Source organism: Manacus vitellinus, unplaced genomic scaffold, assembly GCF_001715985.3.
Source record: "Manacus vitellinus isolate BGI_N305 unplaced genomic scaffold, ASM171598v3 scaffold_20_pilon, whole genome shotgun sequence".
In the NCBI taxonomy this organism is placed as follows: domain Eukaryota; kingdom Metazoa; phylum Chordata; class Aves; order Passeriformes; family Pipridae; genus Manacus; species Manacus vitellinus.
The window spans coordinates 12,474,626-12,495,206 of record NW_021939471.1 but is presented as its reverse complement, the minus strand read 5'-3'; the positions used below and the strand labels follow the sequence as shown (position 1 = coordinate 12,495,206).

Genomic DNA, 20,581 nt, shown 5'->3' with positions numbered 1-20,581 from the left:
TAATAAAACAGTAAAAAAATAGGGGAAACTCTATTAGGTAATTTTTGCTCCCTGGCAGCAGCAATGTGCAATTTGGCTACAAGGATTATATGAGGAATAGCTATTTTGCCCAATTTTTAATTCCACAGTGTTGTTGTAAACAGAAAATATTATCAAAATATGCTACAAAACAGAGGTTAAGGAAGATTATTAGCATCTAGGTTTTTTTTTTTACATAAAAACCTTCCAGTGTCTGCTTTCCTAAAAAACTCCACTGCTCAGGTAGAATTTGCTTGGCCTTTGCAATAGTCTGCCTCCTCCTTGAATTTCACATTTAGGGTATATAATCTGGTTATTTCTATAGTCAGTTTTGAATTGATTTTATTTTTGTATAAGTTTAGCTAAAAAACTTGAGAATTTAGCATACTCTCAAGGTAAACATAAGAGTTATCTCCCAGAATTGAAGAATTTCCAGGTAAAAATAACATTTTATTTCAGATAGTACTTTTCTGTTTCAACAAAATTTAAATTATTTAGAAAATTAGTTAAATTAATTTTAAAATTAGTTAAAATTAATTAATTTAAACTAAAATTAATTTAAAAATTAGTTCTGAATTATAACATCACACTGAATTATTTAATTCACAGTGATCATTTAAAAGGGAAAAAAAAGCAAGTCATTCAAGGCTTGATTCTCAGCCTGCTGAAACCAATAAAAAAATAGACAATCAAGTTATGTCTGAGCCCTAGCACTGCTCACTACAGGGAAGCAGCAGAGTGCTAGAATCAAGGATTTGACTTTACGTGACTATAAATTGAATTTTAAAATTAGATTCCACTGAAATATGAAAATAAGAGGGAGAGGAATTATCTGCATACAACATGATGTGATATACCTTTAGACGGTGGAATTTTCTTTACTTTAGGAACTGCAACAGGTACTTTTTCTTCTAGGACAGCTCTCTTGGGCACCTCTGGCACTTTAAAGATATTGTTTTGATAAGAAATTTTTAATTGCTTTTAGAACATCAAAACTACAGAAACCACAGAACAAAGGCACACAGACCAAGAAGAATAAGAAAACTCCCTTCAGAAGGTTAATTAAGATTCACACCAAGCTTAACAATGAATGGAGATGAAGATCTTAATGAATTGAACAAAGCTCTCATAATCTTCAGGAAGGAATGGTGTACCTCTTGCTGGTATCTCTGGAACATTTTCCTCTTCCTCTTCTTCTTCAGGAGCAAAAGCATGTACCTCTTCACTGGGAGGTCTTGGTATTTCTGGCACGTTAAAGATAGTGTTTAATTGTAGAAAACTTGGACACAACATCAGAAAATGAGAGACAACTTACACAGAAGCTAAAGAGTATGAATTAGCAAGAACATTTGTCACAAACTGCTATAATATTTCAATTACATTCTAATAACAAACATAAAGAAACAACAAGAAGCATCGTCTACATGTTCAGTTATAAGAATCAATACCTTTGGCTGGTGGAGGTTCTGGCTTTTTACGTACAGGGACAGGTACTGTCTTTTCTGGAACTTTCTTGGGCACTTCAGGCACTTAAAAGACATTTTTGTTTAAGGAATTAATTTTCAATGTAAGATAAGACATGGTAAAAAGATAAGATAACCACACATTTATTGTAAAATCTAACTGTGTATGAAAGTTAGCATAATTTTATCCACAGATTTATGCACATATGTAAACTTACAGACACACATAGACTACAGCATTACAAATTGGTGTCGTAAGGCTAAGGAGGAAGCTTGCTGTTTAGATACACTGTATATCTTTTGAAGCATCTGTTTTTGAAACAGCAAGTACTTTAAAATTATTTAGAAATATAAGATCCAAAAGACAGAGACAATACAATACACAAACATAGACATTTTCAAAGCATAGAATAAGCGTAGCATCCGCGACTAACAGACACAGCCACAGTGTTCTGATCAAACATAGGCCAGTGAGTGGTTCAAACACACTGAGCTGAGGAATGGGATTGTTACTGGCAGATTTCTAAAGCTGAAGAAACAAAACTAGAATCACAGAGTTGAACCAGAAACTGGTGTATACCTTTGGCTGCTGGAGGCTCTTCCACTCTTTTAGGCACTGGGACAAGTACCTTCTCTTCTGGTACAGGTTTCTTTGGTACTTCAGGCACTTGAAAAAATATTATTGTAGCTTAAGAATTTCATTTTTGAACCATACCGTAAAGAACATTGATATAAATCAATAAAATGGAATGACAAATTACTGTCAAGACTAGAAAACTTTCTTCATTCTACATTATATTAAAAGAGGAAAGATGAACATAGACTGACTTTTTAAATATTTTTGTAACACATTCAGTCAAGAGCTGATATACCTTTGGCTGGTGGAACTTCCTTCTTTTTTGGTACAGGAATAGGAACCTTCTCTTCTGGAACAGGTTTCTTTGGCACTTCTGGAACTTAGTAAGATATTATTGAAAATTGAGCTTGGCATGAGAGTCTAAAACAAGGTGACATGCAAGCCAGTCACACTAAACAATTAAACACAAACAAAAAGAACCACAATTCTTAAGAGTAACAATTCTTTTACTATCCTAGCTTTTAAAACAAGTAAGAAGATAAATGAACTTCAGAGAATCTTTCTGATCACAGGTAATTACAAGTGCATTTACCTTTAGCTGGGGGAGCTTCCTTCTTCGGTACCTGGACTTTCTTTTCAGGTACAGGTTTCTTTGGCACCTCGGGCACTTCAAAAACATCATTTTGGTTAAAAAACAAACCACAAGCTACTCAAAACAGAAATGAAACAAAAAAGACAGCAACACAGATATTTCATACGAAGAGCCCCCTCCAAAAAGGGCAGAAAAAGGTAATAATCATTTAAGGCAGCTGAAATATAACGTGAATTACATATTCAGAGGATGTTTGCTAAGATAAAGAGAAGATATATACCTTTTGCTGGAGGAGCTTCTTTTTTCTTCATAATAGGTATTTTTTCTTCTGGAACAGGCCTCTTGGGAACCTCAGGCACTTGAAAGATACCATTAATGTTTTAGGTATTTACTTCTATAACAGTGGGAACACAAAGCGCAAACAGACATACAAATACACACTCAAAACATACAGCTATGATTTAACAGGGTTTCATCGTTAAGACAAAATAAAAGAGCAAATATTATATTAGCTGTTATTATGTGCATTCTCCCAGCTCAGCCACTGAGCCATCAATAAATATGTTTTTAACTTCAAGGGCTTTTTTGCAGATCAGAAGATTAAGAGAGAGTTAGAAGCAGCTATTAAAGAAGATTGTAAAGTGTCACAGTGGGAAATTTGCAAAAATACAAACATTGTAACAAACAGTTACTGAATTGCTGTATTAGATATTTAGTTGTTTTACTACTTTTCCATATTTTCCCCTAGAACTATGATCCTAAAGTAGCAACTCAGGCATTTAATAGGTTGCATCTCATCATGTATATGTCTTAAATATAAATTGCTGATTTTCTTCCAAAAGACCCAGGCACATCTAGTTTATCACCTGACTTAACTTCAAGCACAGAACTATGGAGACAATAAAGGAACCCAGCAGTTTATACCAAATTTGTTGAGTAAATGAAATATTTAAAACTCCCCACTTAATTCTTCTGAAATCAACAGACTTTCCCTTTAACTGCAGTGAGGCAAAGGTTTATGTACATTTCAACTAAAATGTACATAAATTTCTTTTTGTACTCCAAAACCCAGAAATATCCATAAAAGTTTTACCATGACAGGAGTCCCACTGGCTCTGAGCATACTGAAGGAAGTTTGGAGCACATATGCATTAAACTTAGCTAAAATGACAGAGTCAAAGGAAATTTTAACCAACACTAATCTTCCTGTTCAGGATTAACTTGGCTTTTGAGGTGTGCACCCTCACCTTTTCTCAACTATGAAAAATATGCCAATCAATTTGTCGAAATTCTACTGCAAACAGTGTTAAATATACTTTTGGCATTCACTAATAATTCAAAAAAAATTCTGAACTTCTTTTTGGGGAAAAGATACTATGGAATTATTTGGATCAGGACTGGAAAGTATGCATTTTTAAATACTCTTAGATGATTACGTAATTTTGGAAAATAGGATATTGATCGGATAATATCTTTATATTATCATGTATTGAGGTCTTGGAATGACCTAGTTCTCCTAAGTAGTGAATATCATGTTCATCCTGTACTAACAATGTAGAAAATGTATACCAGTACCATAAAAATTAGTCCTAAGGGAAACACCTACAACTAAGAGTATTTAAATGTGCATATTCAATAAAACTTTTGTATCTTTTTTTTTCATGTCCCTTTAGGACAGAAATAGACATCAACCATAGGGTTTTCAAAGATTTCTGAGTGGAATTCAATGTGATTTGTGTTCCTAAATCACATATCCTATCTATTTTCTAGACAAATATAGTTTTTGTCTGTGATTGCAGATATCACATAAGCATTTCTAAGTATTTCAAGCACAGTCTGATAGCAAAAGTGGATTCCAAATGAGGATGAAATTAAGCTCAGTTAAATTTTCTTAGTGGGTTATACGCAGTTCATATGAAAGAGGAATGAAGATGTATGACATGGAACATTTAAATTTATAGAGGTAGTAGTAAAGAGTAGACATACAGTCATCACAGGTTTTCTAAACTACATACTAATCAGTAAACATCTTGAAAAAAGGCAGACTGTAAAGCACACCAGAACACCTTAAAACAAACAAAGCTTTGGTATTTTAATAGAATGAAAAGATACTACTTTTTCTCACACAAACCCTAAAGTATACCTCTAACTGGTAGGGGAGCCTCCTCTTCATACTGAGGAACCTCTGACTCTTCCTCCTCATATTCAGCAACTTCCTCTCCATAATAAGCAGCTTCTTCTTCATAATGTGTGACTTCTTCCTCTTCATACTGAGGAACTTCTTCCTCATAGTGACTGACTTCTTCATAACGGTGAACTTCCTCCTCGTAATGGATTACTTCCTTCTCATATCTGGTGGTTTCTTCCTCCTCATATTTTGGAATTTCTTCTTCCTCTTCATACTGAGGAACTTCAACATACGCTTTTTCTTTTCGGACAACTGTCTTGCGTACTTCAGGCACTTGAAAAGATACCAATTAAAAGAACCTTAACATTTAGCACATAGATCTTACTAATAATAAGGATCACAAGGCATTGCCAACTAGGAATTAACCAAAGGAAGAACATTCCACAGAAAACAAACAGTACTCACTGTACACAGAACATACAAGACACAAAAAAATGTACAGTATATTTCAATGCTCTATCCAGTATACCTTTGGCTGGTGGTCTTGCCATTTTTTTAGGAGGATAAATTGGTGCTCTTTCTTGAAGGATAGCTCTCTCTGGTACATCAGGCACTTAAAAGATACATTACAATTACATTTAAGAATTTTTAGACGTTTTGTTTAAAAGCAAAAATATTCTTGGCAAGAAACAGAAAAAGATATCTTACAAACACATAACTGACATGTAGAAGACAAGTGTGCTTATTGACACTGGACATATAGTTAGGGGAGTCACTAGACTACTTTTCAATTAAGAAAAACCAAACTTTTCAAGATACCAATATAAGCAGCCGATACGATTCTTGCTTCATCCAATGTTGCCAACAGTGAAGCTAAGCTTGCTGCTGGGCAGAACTCAAAATCCAAATCCATCCAATTACAAAATCACTAAATTTCACTCTCCACTGTAGCAGCCCCTCTCCTTAGCAGTGACACTTTGCACTACCTCAGGAATAGACCAAGAGTCCTTCTTCACTGGCAACAAAAGATTTCCCTAGAAAACCGTAGATGAAGGTGAGGGAGCACCTGGAGAAAAACTTTGAGAGTGACTAACAATAGATAAGACCTCCAGTCTAATTAAAGGCAAAAGAATTAATTTCTCAGTGTGGAAGGTATTTTTCCTCTTCTGTCAATTACTTTACAAAGTGGTTTGTTTGTTCAGGCATGGCAAGAAGCCATTCCCTATAAAAGCAGGAAAATTTCCAGAAGATTAAGGTGTGGATAAATTCAGTATTTAAGATTTACTTAGGACAGAATGCATGCTATGTTTAAGCAGCATATTCTCTTTTTCAGAAGTGCATGGATGTTGTCTTCTGAGGCAGATGTCAATATAGCTGGAAACTGCACAGAAAATTACCCTGGCATTTTAACATCTGGGAGACTTGTCAAGTTAGAGAATAACTTTGGCCTTTTCTTCACAGATTGGAGATTTTTTTCTGACCATCTAAGAGATGGAATCCCTTCTGTCAGTGATAGATTTGAGAATTTCTAGATGCTTTCTTCATTATGAGCTACAGTGAGCAGAGTGAGCAGAGTTATTATGAGTCATTATGAGCTACAGTGAGCAGAGATGAGTGGGTGTTATTTTTGAGGCAATGTGAAGACTGTCTAGCTCTTCAAGTATTTTCTGGTAGAGTCCTGCTAGATATTTAATTAAAAGTGCCAGGTATATTTGCATTTGAAATCTTAAACTAAAACTGATTGGAACTGGTAACTTTGGTGGATTTGATAACACAAACTGCACTGCGCATGAGTGCTCTTTTCAGAAAACTCGAGTTCCTTTGGATTCTTTTGTTTCAGTTAAAACACCTCTACCTGGTATCTCATTGGAGAACTGTTGCATTTAACATCCTTCTGCTTTGACCTTTTCTTCTCCAGACCAGCTGGCAAATTAGACCTGCCTTACAGAGAACCAGTCAAAGATCGTCTAACTACTCATGATACGCCTGTCCCCCCCTCATTAGAGACTAAATAGGTTATTTAGCTTTACACTGATTCAACTGTATTAATCTTTCATTATATGAACATGATAATACCATTTATCAACAGTAGCAGGTCTAAAAGTAGTAAGTGTGAGGCATCTTGTGGGCCATTTTTCACAAATCAATAAATGGTCTCCAAAAGTGAAAGAGCAATGAGTTTTCTTTAAAGGCTGTGCACTTTGTTCAAAGCCCTTGGGCAGGTAGATCCATTAAATGATCGTGCTAAGTGTCTCAGCCATGTAGGCAACAGTAGAGCTAGTGATTTTTTATTTGACCTTCAGATTTAGCTGAGGAATTGGTCTTAGAAAGGATCTGCTTTGTTTTTGGAAAAGAAAGCATGTTAATTTAAATGAAAGACAAGGCTGTCCTGTTTCCACTCAAAGGCTGGACAGGTGGCAAGATTTGTGAAGGAGGACCTAGTGAAATTTTTGGGTTCTCCTATGACAACAGCAGTGAGCCAGGAGGAAAGAATTAAGTCTTTTATGAGAATGGAATACTCTTTTGTGCTATTCTACAATCTTCACTTTCATGACAGACTGGCAATAAGCAAAGGAGGCAAAATTTTCTTTTGTTCTCTCTCTCCCTGTTTTGTTTTGTTTTGTTTTTTTTTGAAGTAGGTGACAAGATGTAAATTTGGACAGGACACAGAATCTTTTTAGTCTTCATACCTGTGTATGAAATCTCCTTTTCTGTGTGGAGAGAAATGGATACTTCCTCTGAAATAGCCCAGTGTTCTTCTTCTGTTGGTACTTCAAAGACAGAGTCTAACATTAATATTTTTTTCTCTGATACAATATCATGTACAATAATAAATATCCCACTTGGAGTTTCTTATGAAAATCATTATTATTTCCTGACACCTCCCATACCCAGAGTAATTGGTGAAAATGTCTGTAGTGTTTCTCAAAGACTCTGTAAACTTTCGCTTGGGACTATGGTGGATCATATTGATAGGTTTGGTAACGTTAGGTTAACAATAGGACTCAATGATCTTAAGTGTCTTTTCCATCTTAAATGATTCTCTGATTCTAAATTTGAACCTCGAGAAAGGTGTCAGAACAGTAGGCTTGAAACTCTGGTCATATTGCTTGAGGACAATATATTCATAGATTAATCCATGGGCAGGAGTACCTTCTGGTGGTGGAGACACTTTTCTTTTTGGAACAGCAACGGATACTCTTTCTTCTCTGGCAACTTTCTTCTGCACTTCTTGCACTTTAAAGATAGTAATTGTAAGAATACTAAATTCTAAAAGAAATCACACACTTTCTGAAGTTCAGAAAAAGAATAATGGACTGTACACTAATACATAAAAAATATACTTATAATAAACACAGCAGTCACATGAGACATACAACCATAGAGACACGTAAATTAACTGAGAAAATGACCAGCTGAAGCTTTAATGCACAGTAGCTAGATATGCATTAAGTATTTTGAAGACCAGTAATTTGGCAGGTTGTAGAAATAAATTGCTCAGAAAAATTAGACACTTTGAAACACTGTTTTAGTAACAGCAGAAATGCAATTAAATATTAAAATAATATGTACTAGTATAATACACATAATATTAGAGTAATAGATACATAGACCAAAACAAATCAAAACCAAACAGAATATTCACATATTGTGAAGTAAGATGGAATGACTGAGATGAAAGCAAGATGTAAATATTCTGCCTCCTAACTCTTCAGAAATGCAATTCAACCACAGAACAACACACACACAGGATACGTAACAAAACCATGTTACAAACATAAGAAAAGCACAGAAACAGAGGATATATTTGTAATTTTAAGACCCATCACTTGAACACTGACAATGTTATAAAACACTGATAATTTTTTTCTAAATGTGTTCAAATTTATTTAACTTCTTCACTGAGTAAATGTCTTCACTCAGCTTTGTAAGGCACTCAAGCACCCAGTGATCAGTGGAGTTAAATAATAGCTAGAAAATGGAAGGAATGCAGGTGTATGACTATTGTCTGTCACCTTCTGCATTCTTTTCAGGGGAGAAGACAAAGGTCCTTTTCATTTATAATCAAATCAGGAGAGACAGATTTGATTAACCAGGCAGATTGTGAGTACAGTGCACATGGACATCTAATATTTAGAAGCCCTGTCTACTTTCAAGGACTTTTGTATACCTTTAGCTGCTGGAGCTGCCACTTTCCGTGAAATTGGAACAGGTACTTTGTCTTCTGGCACAGCTTTCTTGGGCACTGCTGGCACTTTTTTAAAAAGAGTTTATTTTAAAAGATGTTGAATTAATCACAATATATGAATATAATCAGATGACAAAAAACAAATGTAGAGACTTGACATTTCTTCAAGTAAAAAAAAAAAAAAGACAGCAAACACTGAACAACACAGTTTATATTAGATAACTAGACATATATATAAACCACTACTCTGAAACAACACTTCTCTTGTGTTACTCTGAAAATTATATACCTTTTTTTGGTGGAGCCTCCTCTTTTCTAGCAACTGCAACTTTTTCTTCTGTGATAATTTTCCTGTGCACTTCAGTCACTTAAAAATAACGTGTAAGATTATTTTATTGCAATACTTGAAATACAGATATATGTAAGTTTTTTCTACTTATTCTGATTGTTTAAAAAGAAAGTGCTAAGTGAATTTCAACAGCAACAAAAACGAGACACTGCAGGAAAGAGTAATTTACAGCCATAGCACAAAAATGAGTAAATAGTCAAAAGACAGGGGAGATCCAGACAAAGGTTACAGATACTAACAAACAAAACTGTATTTAAGTAAAATGCCTAAACACAAATACTGCTAGGCCAAACTAAAGAATCTCCATGATCATAATATTCTGTTTACCTTTGGTTGCTGGAGGTTCTTCAACTTCGATCTCAAAAGTGGGCACCTGTTTTTCTGCAGGTTCTTAAAAAAGATTGTGCAACTTTAGAAAATTTGATTGATTTCATCAACAGGCATAAGATAGAAGATGAAATAAAATGAATCTCATCAAGACAGCACAGGTCACAGGTGTCATGGTAGACAAACGAATATAAGTACATGTTTAATGTTGAAGAAATTTGATATGGGAGACATATTTTGTGTCAACATGCAAATATGTTAAAGATGGAATACAGCAAAACAATTTTTTTGCAACAAGAACAAACCACTGCTATACCTTTCGCTGGTGGAGCCACCATTTTTTTAGACAGAGGGACAGGTACTTTCTCTTTAGGAACTGCTTTCTTACGAACTTCAGGAACTTTAGAAAAATGAGTAAGATGAGAAGGAAGATGAGAAAGAATATTAAGATGTAACATTTGAAACTGCCTTCTACTTCACAATGTGTTTTACCAAGTTAGCACAAACAACAACTTTCATGGTACAAGAAACAATCATTTTCAAAGTATAAGACGGAATTTGAGACAAGTATTCACCACTGCAAGCAGACACTACTCGTGTCAACATGTACAAGCAGGACAGTAAGACAAACATAATCCCCTTGAAGATACATCACCGGGCTGAGGAACTCATTTATACCTTTAACTCCTGGAGCTTCCTTAGGAGCAGCTGGGACTTTTGGTTCAGGGACAACTTTCCTGTACTTCTCAGGCACTTTAAAAAATTACAATATATAGTTTTACATAGAGGCATAGTATTACTACAACATGAACCTATTCTTTCATACAAAAAAGACACAAATGGATGTAAACATAGAGTGGCAACATAATGTTGAGTAATGAAACAATCAACATGTTGTAGTGCAAAGAACATATACCTTTTGTGGTTGGGGCTTCCTCTCTTTTAGGAACTGATACTGTTTCCTCTATGTAGTAAGACTCTTCTTCAGTCACTTTGAAAGAGTAAAATATAAAAATACTTAAGTGCTTGACATATATTACTGTCTTTATGGTTGCCCTGGTAAGCAACAAAATACTTGTAAGACATGGATAAGCAGTGTGCATTACTAACAGACACCTCTGGTATTACCAAATCTATACTCAAGCCATCCTGCTCTCTCTGAGGTCAGTGGAAACATTCCAAGCAACTTAAATGAAACTGAGAGACTGAGCTCTCATCTTGAATTTGCATGGAATATGAAAATGCTCAGTCCATTCCTCTGTTCACTAGTTCACTAATGTTGGAATTTGTCCATTTTGAAAAAGCTTCTCTCCCAAGTACCAAGAAAATTCCTTGACAAAAGCTGACCCTGGAAAAATCTTTCTATGGTGTCCCTTTGAACAGAAATTGAGTCAATCAGTGTTATTTATTGTCCTCCACAGTATTATGTTACCACCAATAAACTTACAGGTGGAAACAATACAGTCATTTTATGCTGAAATTGCCTGAGTAATCACAGGCACCATGATATCCTAAAGGACCTTTATTTCATTCAAGCAACCTGGTGGAAGAGGAACTTCCAACAGATGATTTTTGTAAAGAAGGGCTGATAGATCTTAATATCCAAGAGATACCTCGTTATTTTCCCTATATCACAACAGGATTAGCTACTACATTTTTCAAAAGCAGGTAATAGAAATTGTAAACATTCTTAGTATTAAAATTTGTAAGTTATGAAATGTATTTATATAGTAGTAAATTCTTCCTTAAAGTAGATATTAATCCACACTAGTTTTTGGTACAAAATAAAAATTACTTTTTTGCTTTTGCCTAGTATTCCTGAATTGTTGTCATACCTTCAGAAACCTCTTCTCTGTGAATGGAGATAGATACTTCCTCTGTTTCTTCTTCAGACCATTCTTCTACTGTTGGTTCTTTAAGGAAAATTATTAGTTTTAGTATTTTTGGTGGATGGATAGATGGAGAGAGGGAGGGATTGATGGATGGAGAAGATGAAGAGCAATTCTTACAAACTCTATATGACAATGACAGATATGCATATAGTACAGAAAGTACTGTGCAGATACATATGTACCATTTGACCTAAATTACATGTTTTGTCCATGTGTGTTGTTGTATCTCTCTAATACCATACACTGGTCAACTGTCAGTTCATCAGAATACCTCAGCTCTCCAAACTTCCCCATCACAACAGCTGAGGTGGAGGAAATAAGAGTCAAAAAATTGGAGGTTGCTCCATGATCCAAGTATATGAAAGTGAGAAGGAAAGGAACAAGATGAGAAGAATAAGTCAGGAATCGAAAGAAATGCCTGGAATGTGCACATCAACAAATGTGACTGTGTCAGGGAAAACATCAACTTGTTCTGGGCAAAAAGTTAATTTGCAGGAGACAAACAGAAATTAACACTGCACATATCCATAGGAATATTTTTGCAAGTTCATGTTTTAGATAGAGGATTTTCATATTTGCTTCTAAAACCTCATTTATGCTTTTTAATGGAAAATATAAATTGTCTTCACTGGATAGTTATTAATGGGATATAAAAACAGACAAAATGCTGATTTGTTACCTTGAAGCAGATTTTATGCAGAATTATACTACCTTAAAACAACTGATCTGTCTCCCTTGAGTATGAGAATGTGAACTGAAAGCTGGGGGGAAGCTAATACTGCAGAGGGAAACAATATTATCTGCAGGGCCGCAGAGAGCTTTGTATAGAGTATGACAAATGGATGGAGGAGTCTAAACTAAACCATATATCCATATTTGCTACTACAATTTTATGAGATCCTGATCTGAAGATCACTATAGTCCATGGTAGAGTTTCCACTCCTGTCAACGTGGTGGGATCCTGGCATTCAAGACTGAAATGGTAAATGACACTCAGAAGGCTCTTAGCTGCCTGCAGATCTGTAAAATGTTCAACACAAAACTCATACAAGACAACCAACACAAAATTTTTGTGTATTTTGATCTTGGTGTTAGAAAAACAGACTTGCAGACCAAGCTTAAGTTTCTCACTTGTCTGTTTGTAGTGTACCTTCAGGGAGTGGGATTTCCTCTGGAATGGCAACAGATATTCTTTCTTCTGTAATAAGTACTCTTTCTTCAAAAGTGGCTTTCTTCTGCAGTTCAGGCACTTTGAAAGATAATAATAATAAATGTATACTTTTCCAGTTCCATTGTGAGAGCAATGTTGCAAAATGCTAAATTTGTTTCCAAAGAATTGCTTAAGGGTACTGAGCACATAACATATAACAGAGATTCAATATTCAGAAAGAACATTTTTATAGGTATTGCACAACATATACAACATAATGTAATGATTCCCTGTCACTGAATCAGAACAGCAGAATTCACAGGGGAAGCACAAATCAACAACTGATTACAATACAGAACATATAAACATAAGCTGAGAAACAGTATATTCTTGTATTCTGCTGGAAAGCATACCTTTAGGTGGAGGAGCCTCAATTTTTTTAGGAACAGCAGGAGATACTTTCTCTTTAGGGATAGGTTTCTTAGGAACTGCAGGCACTTAAAAAAAGTATTTGCTTTAGAATCTCTGGAGTAAAAACTGGCAAATGCATCATGTAAGAGAAATGCGTTGTTCAAAAAGACTACACATAGACATATTTTGTTTACAAAACAAATTAAATGTTCTAAAGAATACTGTATGTTCTAAAAATACTGTAGTCTAAAGACTACAGTAAATGATATTGTGGTGAACTGTATTGTACCTTTTGCAGGGGGAGCTTCTACTTTAGCAACATATGGAATTTTTTCTTCTGGAGCTGGTTTCTTAGGTACTTCTTGCACTTCAAAGGTATTAATTATAATATTATTAGCTAAAACTAACTGGTGCTTTAAAACTGCATCTATAGCACATTTATCAACAAAACTGACACAAAAGATACATATCTAACATAACTGAAGTACAAATAAAACCAGATTCACTGAACAATAGAAACTAAAATTGCACATAAACAGGATGTTTAAGATAATAAGAAAAGAATGTTATTTATTTAAGTGTACCTTTAGGTGTTGGAGCTTCCTCTCTTTTTGGAACATCAATTTTTTTCTCTGGGGGAGCTTTCCTAGGCACCTCTGGCACTTAAAAAGGATAAAATATAAGATAATTGAATTCTGTATTTCAAAGATTTATTGGAGCATTATAGATTTCATTAATCCATTTATAAGAATATCAAGACATACCATATAACACATTCATACACTTAACATAGAAAGATATAAGACAAGAGCAACATATGTTTGAAAAAAAATAAAATCAAACCAGTTGCTCAAAGACTGTAAAATTATTTAAGACTGAATTCTTAACTGAAGAAAGAGCTGCTCAAATATGTTACTTGGCCTTAAAAACTCTCATACGTGCACAGAGAATTATACATAAAAAGAGAATTATACATAAAAGAGGATTATGCATAAAAAGAAACATGATTACATACAGACTAATGGGAAAATAAAATTCAACAGGTAATGTACACTCCATCAGTAAGTATGTCTTTGGCATGCAGATGTTCTCCTTTGGGAACACAAACGTACTTTTTCTTCAGGCACAGGTTTTTTAGCACTTTAGAAACTCTAAAGGTATTAAAATTCTTTTAAGTAATCTTTCTAAGGTTTTTGAATGTCTTAGATGAGAACACACATCCAAGAAAACACACAAAGACTGCACATATCAGATGGTTATGTTGAGAAATGAATAACAGTTTGGAAAACAGGACAATAGCACGTGAATGGTTAAAGCTCACATTCAAAAGATACTGTACCTTTTGCTGGGGGAGCCACCTCCTTTTTAGCAACAGCAACTTTCTTTTCTGGAACAGGTTTCTTAGGGACTTCAGGCACTTTGGAAACATTGTCAAAGTAAGAGATCTTTAGCTCTCAGAACACTTATACAGATTTCAGTAATCCAAGAGTGTTTTATAGAATCAACACAGTGCCTGGACAAGGAGCTGAGCACTGCAACCAACACAATGTACAGCCTTTTGGACATATACAGACTATACAAGAAAGACACTATGATACAGTATAAGACTGCAGTGTCAAAGTCACTGCACTATCCCATTTTATGGGACTCTACTGAAGTAAAAACACCCTACCCTTGCCTCCAAAAGCCACACAACCTAAATACAAACAATAAGCACAAGACTGTTAGGAAAGAGAAGGGCTCAAGCTGAGACAAATTCCAGTTGTAATTGTTATAGCACAACTGAAAAAGCGAAAATGGGCAATGGAGACAATGCCAAATCAAATAATGCATATGGAGGTAATACAAAAGCAAAGACACAAAGAGAGTAAATTCATAAGATATTCAAGAAAACACGAAATATAATACAATGAAAGACAATTTGTTTGGGTTTTGCTTTTTTCTTTTTTTACTAGGGCAGTAGAAATACCTTTAGCCGCTGGAGCTTCTGTTTTAGGGACAGGAATGGGCTTTCTTTCTTCTGGAACACGCCTCTTTGGTACCTCAGGCACTTTAAAGAGATAGGTGGTGATCATTTAGGAGATAGTTCAAATACTTGGTAAATCACAGTAGGCTGCTTTCAACATGGTGTATAAGCAAACAATCTATATCAAAAATTATGCTGTTTTATCAAACATATACAATATACTCATCTCAAAAAAGCTATTAAAAGAATTATTTAAAGCAGTGTTGAAGAATAATAAGATTCAGAAATGCAGTAGGGCTTGAACTTTGGATAGTAGAGCCATAGAAAAATGAAAAGATCTCAGTCACTTTATGCTATCCTCTGGTAAACAGTATTAGAGACAGATAAAGTGAAAGTTCAGAAAAATGGGGCGCACAATGATGCAAAGACTTTATTCACCTTCAACGTGAGGGATCTCCAGTTCTGTAGAAATGACTTCTTCCTCCTCCTCAACTTCCCTTTGTGCTATAATAGGAATTTTAAAGATATTAAATTTTGAGATAAGTAATATCAATATCCACAGTAAATCTGAAAAACTTGAAGAAGATATTATGTGTGTCCAGTACACAATGGTCACTGAAACATGTATGCTAGTACGTAAAAAAACTTAATACCGAAAATCAACAGCAAATCTCACAATGAATTTGATTCAAATTCAAACAAACAAACAAACAAACAAACAAATAAACTCAAATATTGTTTAGCCTCACATCCTTAATCAATCTACCTTCAATTGGGTAAACAGCTTCATAGAATCTTTCTTCAACTGTTTTCTCACGCTCTGGGGGCTCTTCAAAGAAAAGCATTTAAACAATATTAAGATAAAATAGTTGAAATGTTGCCATCTATTAGGTTAAAGAAAACTAAGGCTACATCACACAATGAACAAAAAGAAGCAAGGCATACTGAAAGACAAATATACGATGTGTCTAAATATGTAATTTGCCATACATAAAAATAGATCAAAAGAAAGTCTAGTAGGATTGATTGTTTTTGATTTGGGCTCACAGATTTTTGGTTTTGTACATACCTGTAACATATGAATACTCTTCTTCTCTCTGGACAGAAACTGACATCTTTTCTTCTGAAACAGTCCATGTTTCTACTGTCGGTACTTTAAAGATAGGATTTTGTTTTAGTATTTTCTATTCTAGATCCAGATTAGTGGTAGTCAGCATGTGAGTTTTTATCAAATCTTTATCTGTATTGCACATTAAAGTACTAGACATATTTAGACAGTCAGTATTCATATTCTAAAATACTGAACACAAAACAAGCACACAAATATAATATTTAGTATTTGTTAAAGACTACAGACACAGACACCTTTAACCCAAACATTAGACACCTTTAACCCAAACATTTGAAAACAAACGCATGCACAGGCTTTTGGAAATAGTACATCAAAAGAATTCCAAAGGTAGTTCTTCAAAGATATTTTTGGTAACTTGGACACAATTATGCTTATTATGTAAGGATGGGCCAGCAGGCAGAACAGATGAAGAAAAAGCTAAATCATACTGCAATATTCTGTAGGCTGCTTAAACATGAAGCAAAAATCTAGCCACAAACATGTTAAAAGCAGACATTATGAAAGACTAAAGCATGGTACACATACTATTTAAACACTGAGAGTAGTTACCGTGTGACTAGTACAATAGATCCACATACATACACACAGGCCCACATATTGACAAGATGCACAGAAACACACAGGATGCTGGAAAAAATGTAAACTGTAATGGAGAGATGCTGATCTGTACCTTCCTTTTTCATAACTTTTTCCTCAATGACCATTGGTGTAGGTTTTGGTGGTACAACTTTCTTGGTAACTGTTGACATTAGAATTTTGTTATTCAGTCAAATATTTATCAAAGAGATTAAAATAATTCTACAGCTATATAGCAGTAATATTGAAAATACAATTAAAAAGACAAAAAGAAGCTAACTCAGTAGCTAAGTCAGGCATCTTGGAACCACACAAAGCAGCAAAAGGAATGTGATTTTTCATTTTATTGTTACTGTCCAAAGGGGCTGGGTAACTCAGGACATTTAGCACACAGGTCATTTCCTGACATATATTGAATTGCAGCTGATAGAATCTTGCTGCAGAATGGGAAATGCTATAAAAAAGGAAGTAGCTGCTGAGAGAATAAGGGTAAATCTTTATTTCATAACCAAACAATTAACCAAGATATCCTGGTAGATGGGTCAAGATGGAAATCTCAGCAAGATGGGAATTTCCCCTTTTCAGCTTAGAGACACACTATTTCACCCAGTGCAATTTTACACTCACTTCCTTTGTTAAAGGATTGGTAGTTAGCATTTGCATTTAGTATTTTCCCCTAAAAAGCTTTTAATCTTATTCTAAAGAATTAAGCAGAAGCTTTTATTAGACTTTTCAAAGACTGAAAAATTGATCAGACCCTTGTTAAGTAAAGATAAAGGGTATGCAGATCAGCTAAGTAACAATAGCCACTACTTTAATGTAAAGATGACATTAAGATAATTAAACAGTATTTACCCTCAGCTCGTTTGACTTTTTCTTCTGTAACCCTCTGAGTGGTCATCTCCACTTTTTCATCGACAGGCTTCTTGACAACTGCAAGTAATTCAGGCAGATTTATTTTTTAAATAATCTTGCAAATTATTTTCCTGACACAAACCAGGTAGAATTGGCTCTTTTCATGTTTAGGATGCTATAAAGTTTGTGTATCCTGTGCACTGTTCAGTGCCCATCCTCCCCTGAGAGATATGCAGTGATCTAAATGGAGGACAATTCTCAGATGTGCAGCATTTCCAGGCTCAATAGTTACACCCACACCCAAGGCTAATAAACAGCGAGAAGGAAGGATAACTGAAGCTCAGTTTGGTTTTGCCATCAGTTCTTAGTTTGCTTCAACCACCATTGAGCAGAGAGCTTAGCTTTATAAGGTGGGAGAAGAGGAAGGATTACCACGACCCTTGCTCATGTTACTGTCCAACACAAAGAGAATTTTCTCCTTCCCAAGGAAATGTGAATAACCAGCATAATTCACCTTGAAGGAGATGCATAAGAGATGTTAATCTGCATGTTCTTGTTATTTTTGCAGGAAACTCATACCTTTTTGAACTGTTACTTCCTTCTTTTCCTTCTTTTCAGCTGTAATTGCTGGTGGTTTTCGCTCAGGCACAGGTTTCTTAGGAACTTCAACCACTTAAAAAAACCAATAAAATCACTTAATGATAAAAAATGTGTTGCCTAGAGGCTCTATAGACAGGAAGGCATTAGTTATGACATCATAATTTTATGAATTTGAAAAACACACAGAGTTTTGGAGATCCAATTGTTGCAGTAAAATGTTTTGCTTATTTCCAAGTTTGATGGTTTCTCATTCGATCCAAATTCTGTTCCCAGAGGAATACATGTTGCTAATACCTAAGACAGTTACGCCATGCAAGAAATTTTGAAATATAGCCACTAACAGAAAGCATTTTTGGGAAATTTTTAACATAAATTAAATTTATCTAGAACACATCAAAATGATAGAAGAAACATCCAAACAACTAAAAATGACACATATCATTATAAACTATTGTCTCATATTAGGTTTTTAAGACCTGCAAAGTCCATTGGCAATCACATTATAAAGTATTATAACATATCCATTTTTATCTGCATAAACATCTTGCCGTACCAGGGTCCTTGGCTTATCATCAAGTGTCAGTTAAAATTTGTCAGCATGTTATGCTTCCAGTTATTGTAACAAAAAAAAAATTAAAAATGTTGCTTGGTTCAAAATATTGATGCCACAAGATTAAATATGAGAAAAGAGAAAAAACAAAATAGTATGATAATTAAAATACCTTCTTCATGAATGACTCTTTTTTCTTCATAAGTCACTTCTCTTTTCTCATAAGTTTCTTCCCATTCCTCTTCCCCTTCATCGTAGCCTTCTTCCTTGACATAATAATCATGGTCTTCACCATAATCTTCTTCCCATTCTTCATAAGTTTCTTTAGGCATTTCATATATTTCCTTCTTTTCTTCATGTATCTCTTCTCTCCTTGCCATAGATGTTATTTTGACCTCTTTGGGCTTCTCTGGCAGCACCTCAGGAACTTAAAAAAAATAAATTGATTATTCATATCATAGCCTGGAATTTGCAAGGCATGGATGTTCACACTTAATGAAATTATTTCACCTTCACAGACAGTTTAAGGGACTATTTTTTTAAGCAGTCTTAATCAGCTTGTATTTTAAATATGTGTTTTTAACATAAAGACAAAAATCAAACAATTTTGTTTGATTCAAGGTACTGCAAAACAAAACACTTTGTTTCCACCAGGTAATTCTACTATTTTTAAAACAGTTAAAAAGAAAAAAAAGGAAAAAAGTTACCTTTAGGTGGTGTGACTTCTTCAGGAACTTTTTTAACCACCTTTTGTGGGACTTTCTTTAGTGGAACCTTTTTTTCTGTTTAAGAATAAAATATTTATTAAAAAATTTAATTAAAAATAAATTAAACAATCCCCTCAAAAACCAAACAAAAACCCAAAGCCCAACAGTCATGAAACATGTACACACTGTTCAAATACTGTAAGTATTCTGACCTGGCTTTTTCTTCTCTGGAGGTGGAACAAGAGGCAGAAGAATAGGAATAGGGGCAGCTTGTAGGAAAAATGAAATATTTAGAACATAATTTCAGTATGATATGAAAAAAAGTTGATTATGAAAAAAAATCCTGGTTTGGAAAAATGGATTATATGATTTTATTGCAGCTACAGAGTAAGAGCAAACACAGTGCTCATTCTCACAGTCTACAGTAGCTGAATAAATTTATTTTGAGTGGAAATTCCTGTTCTACCCATATTTGAACCCTGAACCTTCTCGGTTTTATTTTCTTTGCTGCCATCACTCTCCTATCATTGCTGATAGCAATTCATCTAAATATGAAATCTTTCCCCTCCTGCTGCCCCTGCAAACTTTTACAAAATTATCCAGGAAATAAACCCAAGAAGATTGAGTTTCTAAGATTTGTAGTAAGCTAGTGAATATAACAGAAGTATAAATAATGTTTGTAGTCTGTAATCCAATACCAGAGCCCAAGGAGAGACCATTTGCAATATATGTGCAATCCATTGTATGGCTCTAAAAGATTTTTTTTTTTAGAGGGCAGTAATTTAGACAGCTTGTTTAGAAGATATTTCTGTGGCAAAAAGAAGAGATGAAAATAAAAAATTATCAGAGAGGAAGATGGAAGTAAAAGGACAATCAAATGAACAACAGACTGATAGGAAAACATGATGGAAGGACTAACTCTTTAAGAAAAAAGGCTTCATTCCTAGCACTACTTGTGTAGTGTTTTCACCTTCCACACAGCAAAGAAGCCTATCCAAGCCAAGTCTTGCCCATATTGTATTTGCACAAGAACAATTATCTAGATCTTATCACTGAGCTGTCTAAGATTTTTCTCTGAGGTTCCCACTGGCCTTCTGCT

At 34.6% G+C, this 20,581-nt stretch overlaps 1 protein-coding gene across 1 annotated transcript in view; it reads right to left on the bottom strand.

The window, feature by feature from the left end:
- TTN (titin) overlaps positions 1-20,581 on the bottom strand; it is a 241,352-nt gene that overhangs the window by 132,797 nt on the left and 87,974 nt on the right. Inside the window, exons 106-137 of the mRNA XM_018071672.2 lie at positions 19,695-19,751; positions 19,483-19,557; positions 18,948-19,202; positions 18,205-18,297; positions 17,626-17,703; positions 16,865-16,933; positions 16,132-16,215; positions 15,829-15,891; positions 15,501-15,566; positions 15,066-15,146; positions 14,436-14,513; positions 13,681-13,758; positions 13,099-13,182; positions 12,686-12,784; positions 11,479-11,556; positions 10,560-10,634; positions 10,322-10,396; positions 9,960-10,043; positions 9,644-9,706; positions 9,257-9,334; positions 8,950-9,033; positions 7,932-8,015; positions 7,469-7,549; positions 5,308-5,391; positions 4,794-5,111; positions 2,931-3,008; positions 2,651-2,725; positions 2,354-2,437; positions 2,062-2,148; positions 1,467-1,547; positions 1,173-1,262; positions 876-959 (exon numbers count right to left, since the gene is read on the bottom strand). Coding sequence (XP_017927161.2) covers positions 876-959; positions 1,173-1,262; positions 1,467-1,547; positions 2,062-2,148; positions 2,354-2,437; positions 2,651-2,725; positions 2,931-3,008; positions 4,794-5,111; positions 5,308-5,391; positions 7,469-7,549; positions 7,932-8,015; positions 8,950-9,033; positions 9,257-9,334; positions 9,644-9,706; positions 9,960-10,043; positions 10,322-10,396; positions 10,560-10,634; positions 11,479-11,556; positions 12,686-12,784; positions 13,099-13,182; positions 13,681-13,758; positions 14,436-14,513; positions 15,066-15,146; positions 15,501-15,566; positions 15,829-15,891; positions 16,132-16,215; positions 16,865-16,933; positions 17,626-17,703; positions 18,205-18,297; positions 18,948-19,202; positions 19,483-19,557; positions 19,695-19,751 — 2,943 coding nt within the window. The remainder of the gene's footprint in view (positions 1-875; positions 960-1,172; positions 1,263-1,466; positions 1,548-2,061; positions 2,149-2,353; positions 2,438-2,650; positions 2,726-2,930; positions 3,009-4,793; positions 5,112-5,307; positions 5,392-7,468; positions 7,550-7,931; positions 8,016-8,949; positions 9,034-9,256; positions 9,335-9,643; positions 9,707-9,959; positions 10,044-10,321; positions 10,397-10,559; positions 10,635-11,478; positions 11,557-12,685; positions 12,785-13,098; positions 13,183-13,680; positions 13,759-14,435; positions 14,514-15,065; positions 15,147-15,500; positions 15,567-15,828; positions 15,892-16,131; positions 16,216-16,864; positions 16,934-17,625; positions 17,704-18,204; positions 18,298-18,947; positions 19,203-19,482; positions 19,558-19,694; positions 19,752-20,581) is intronic.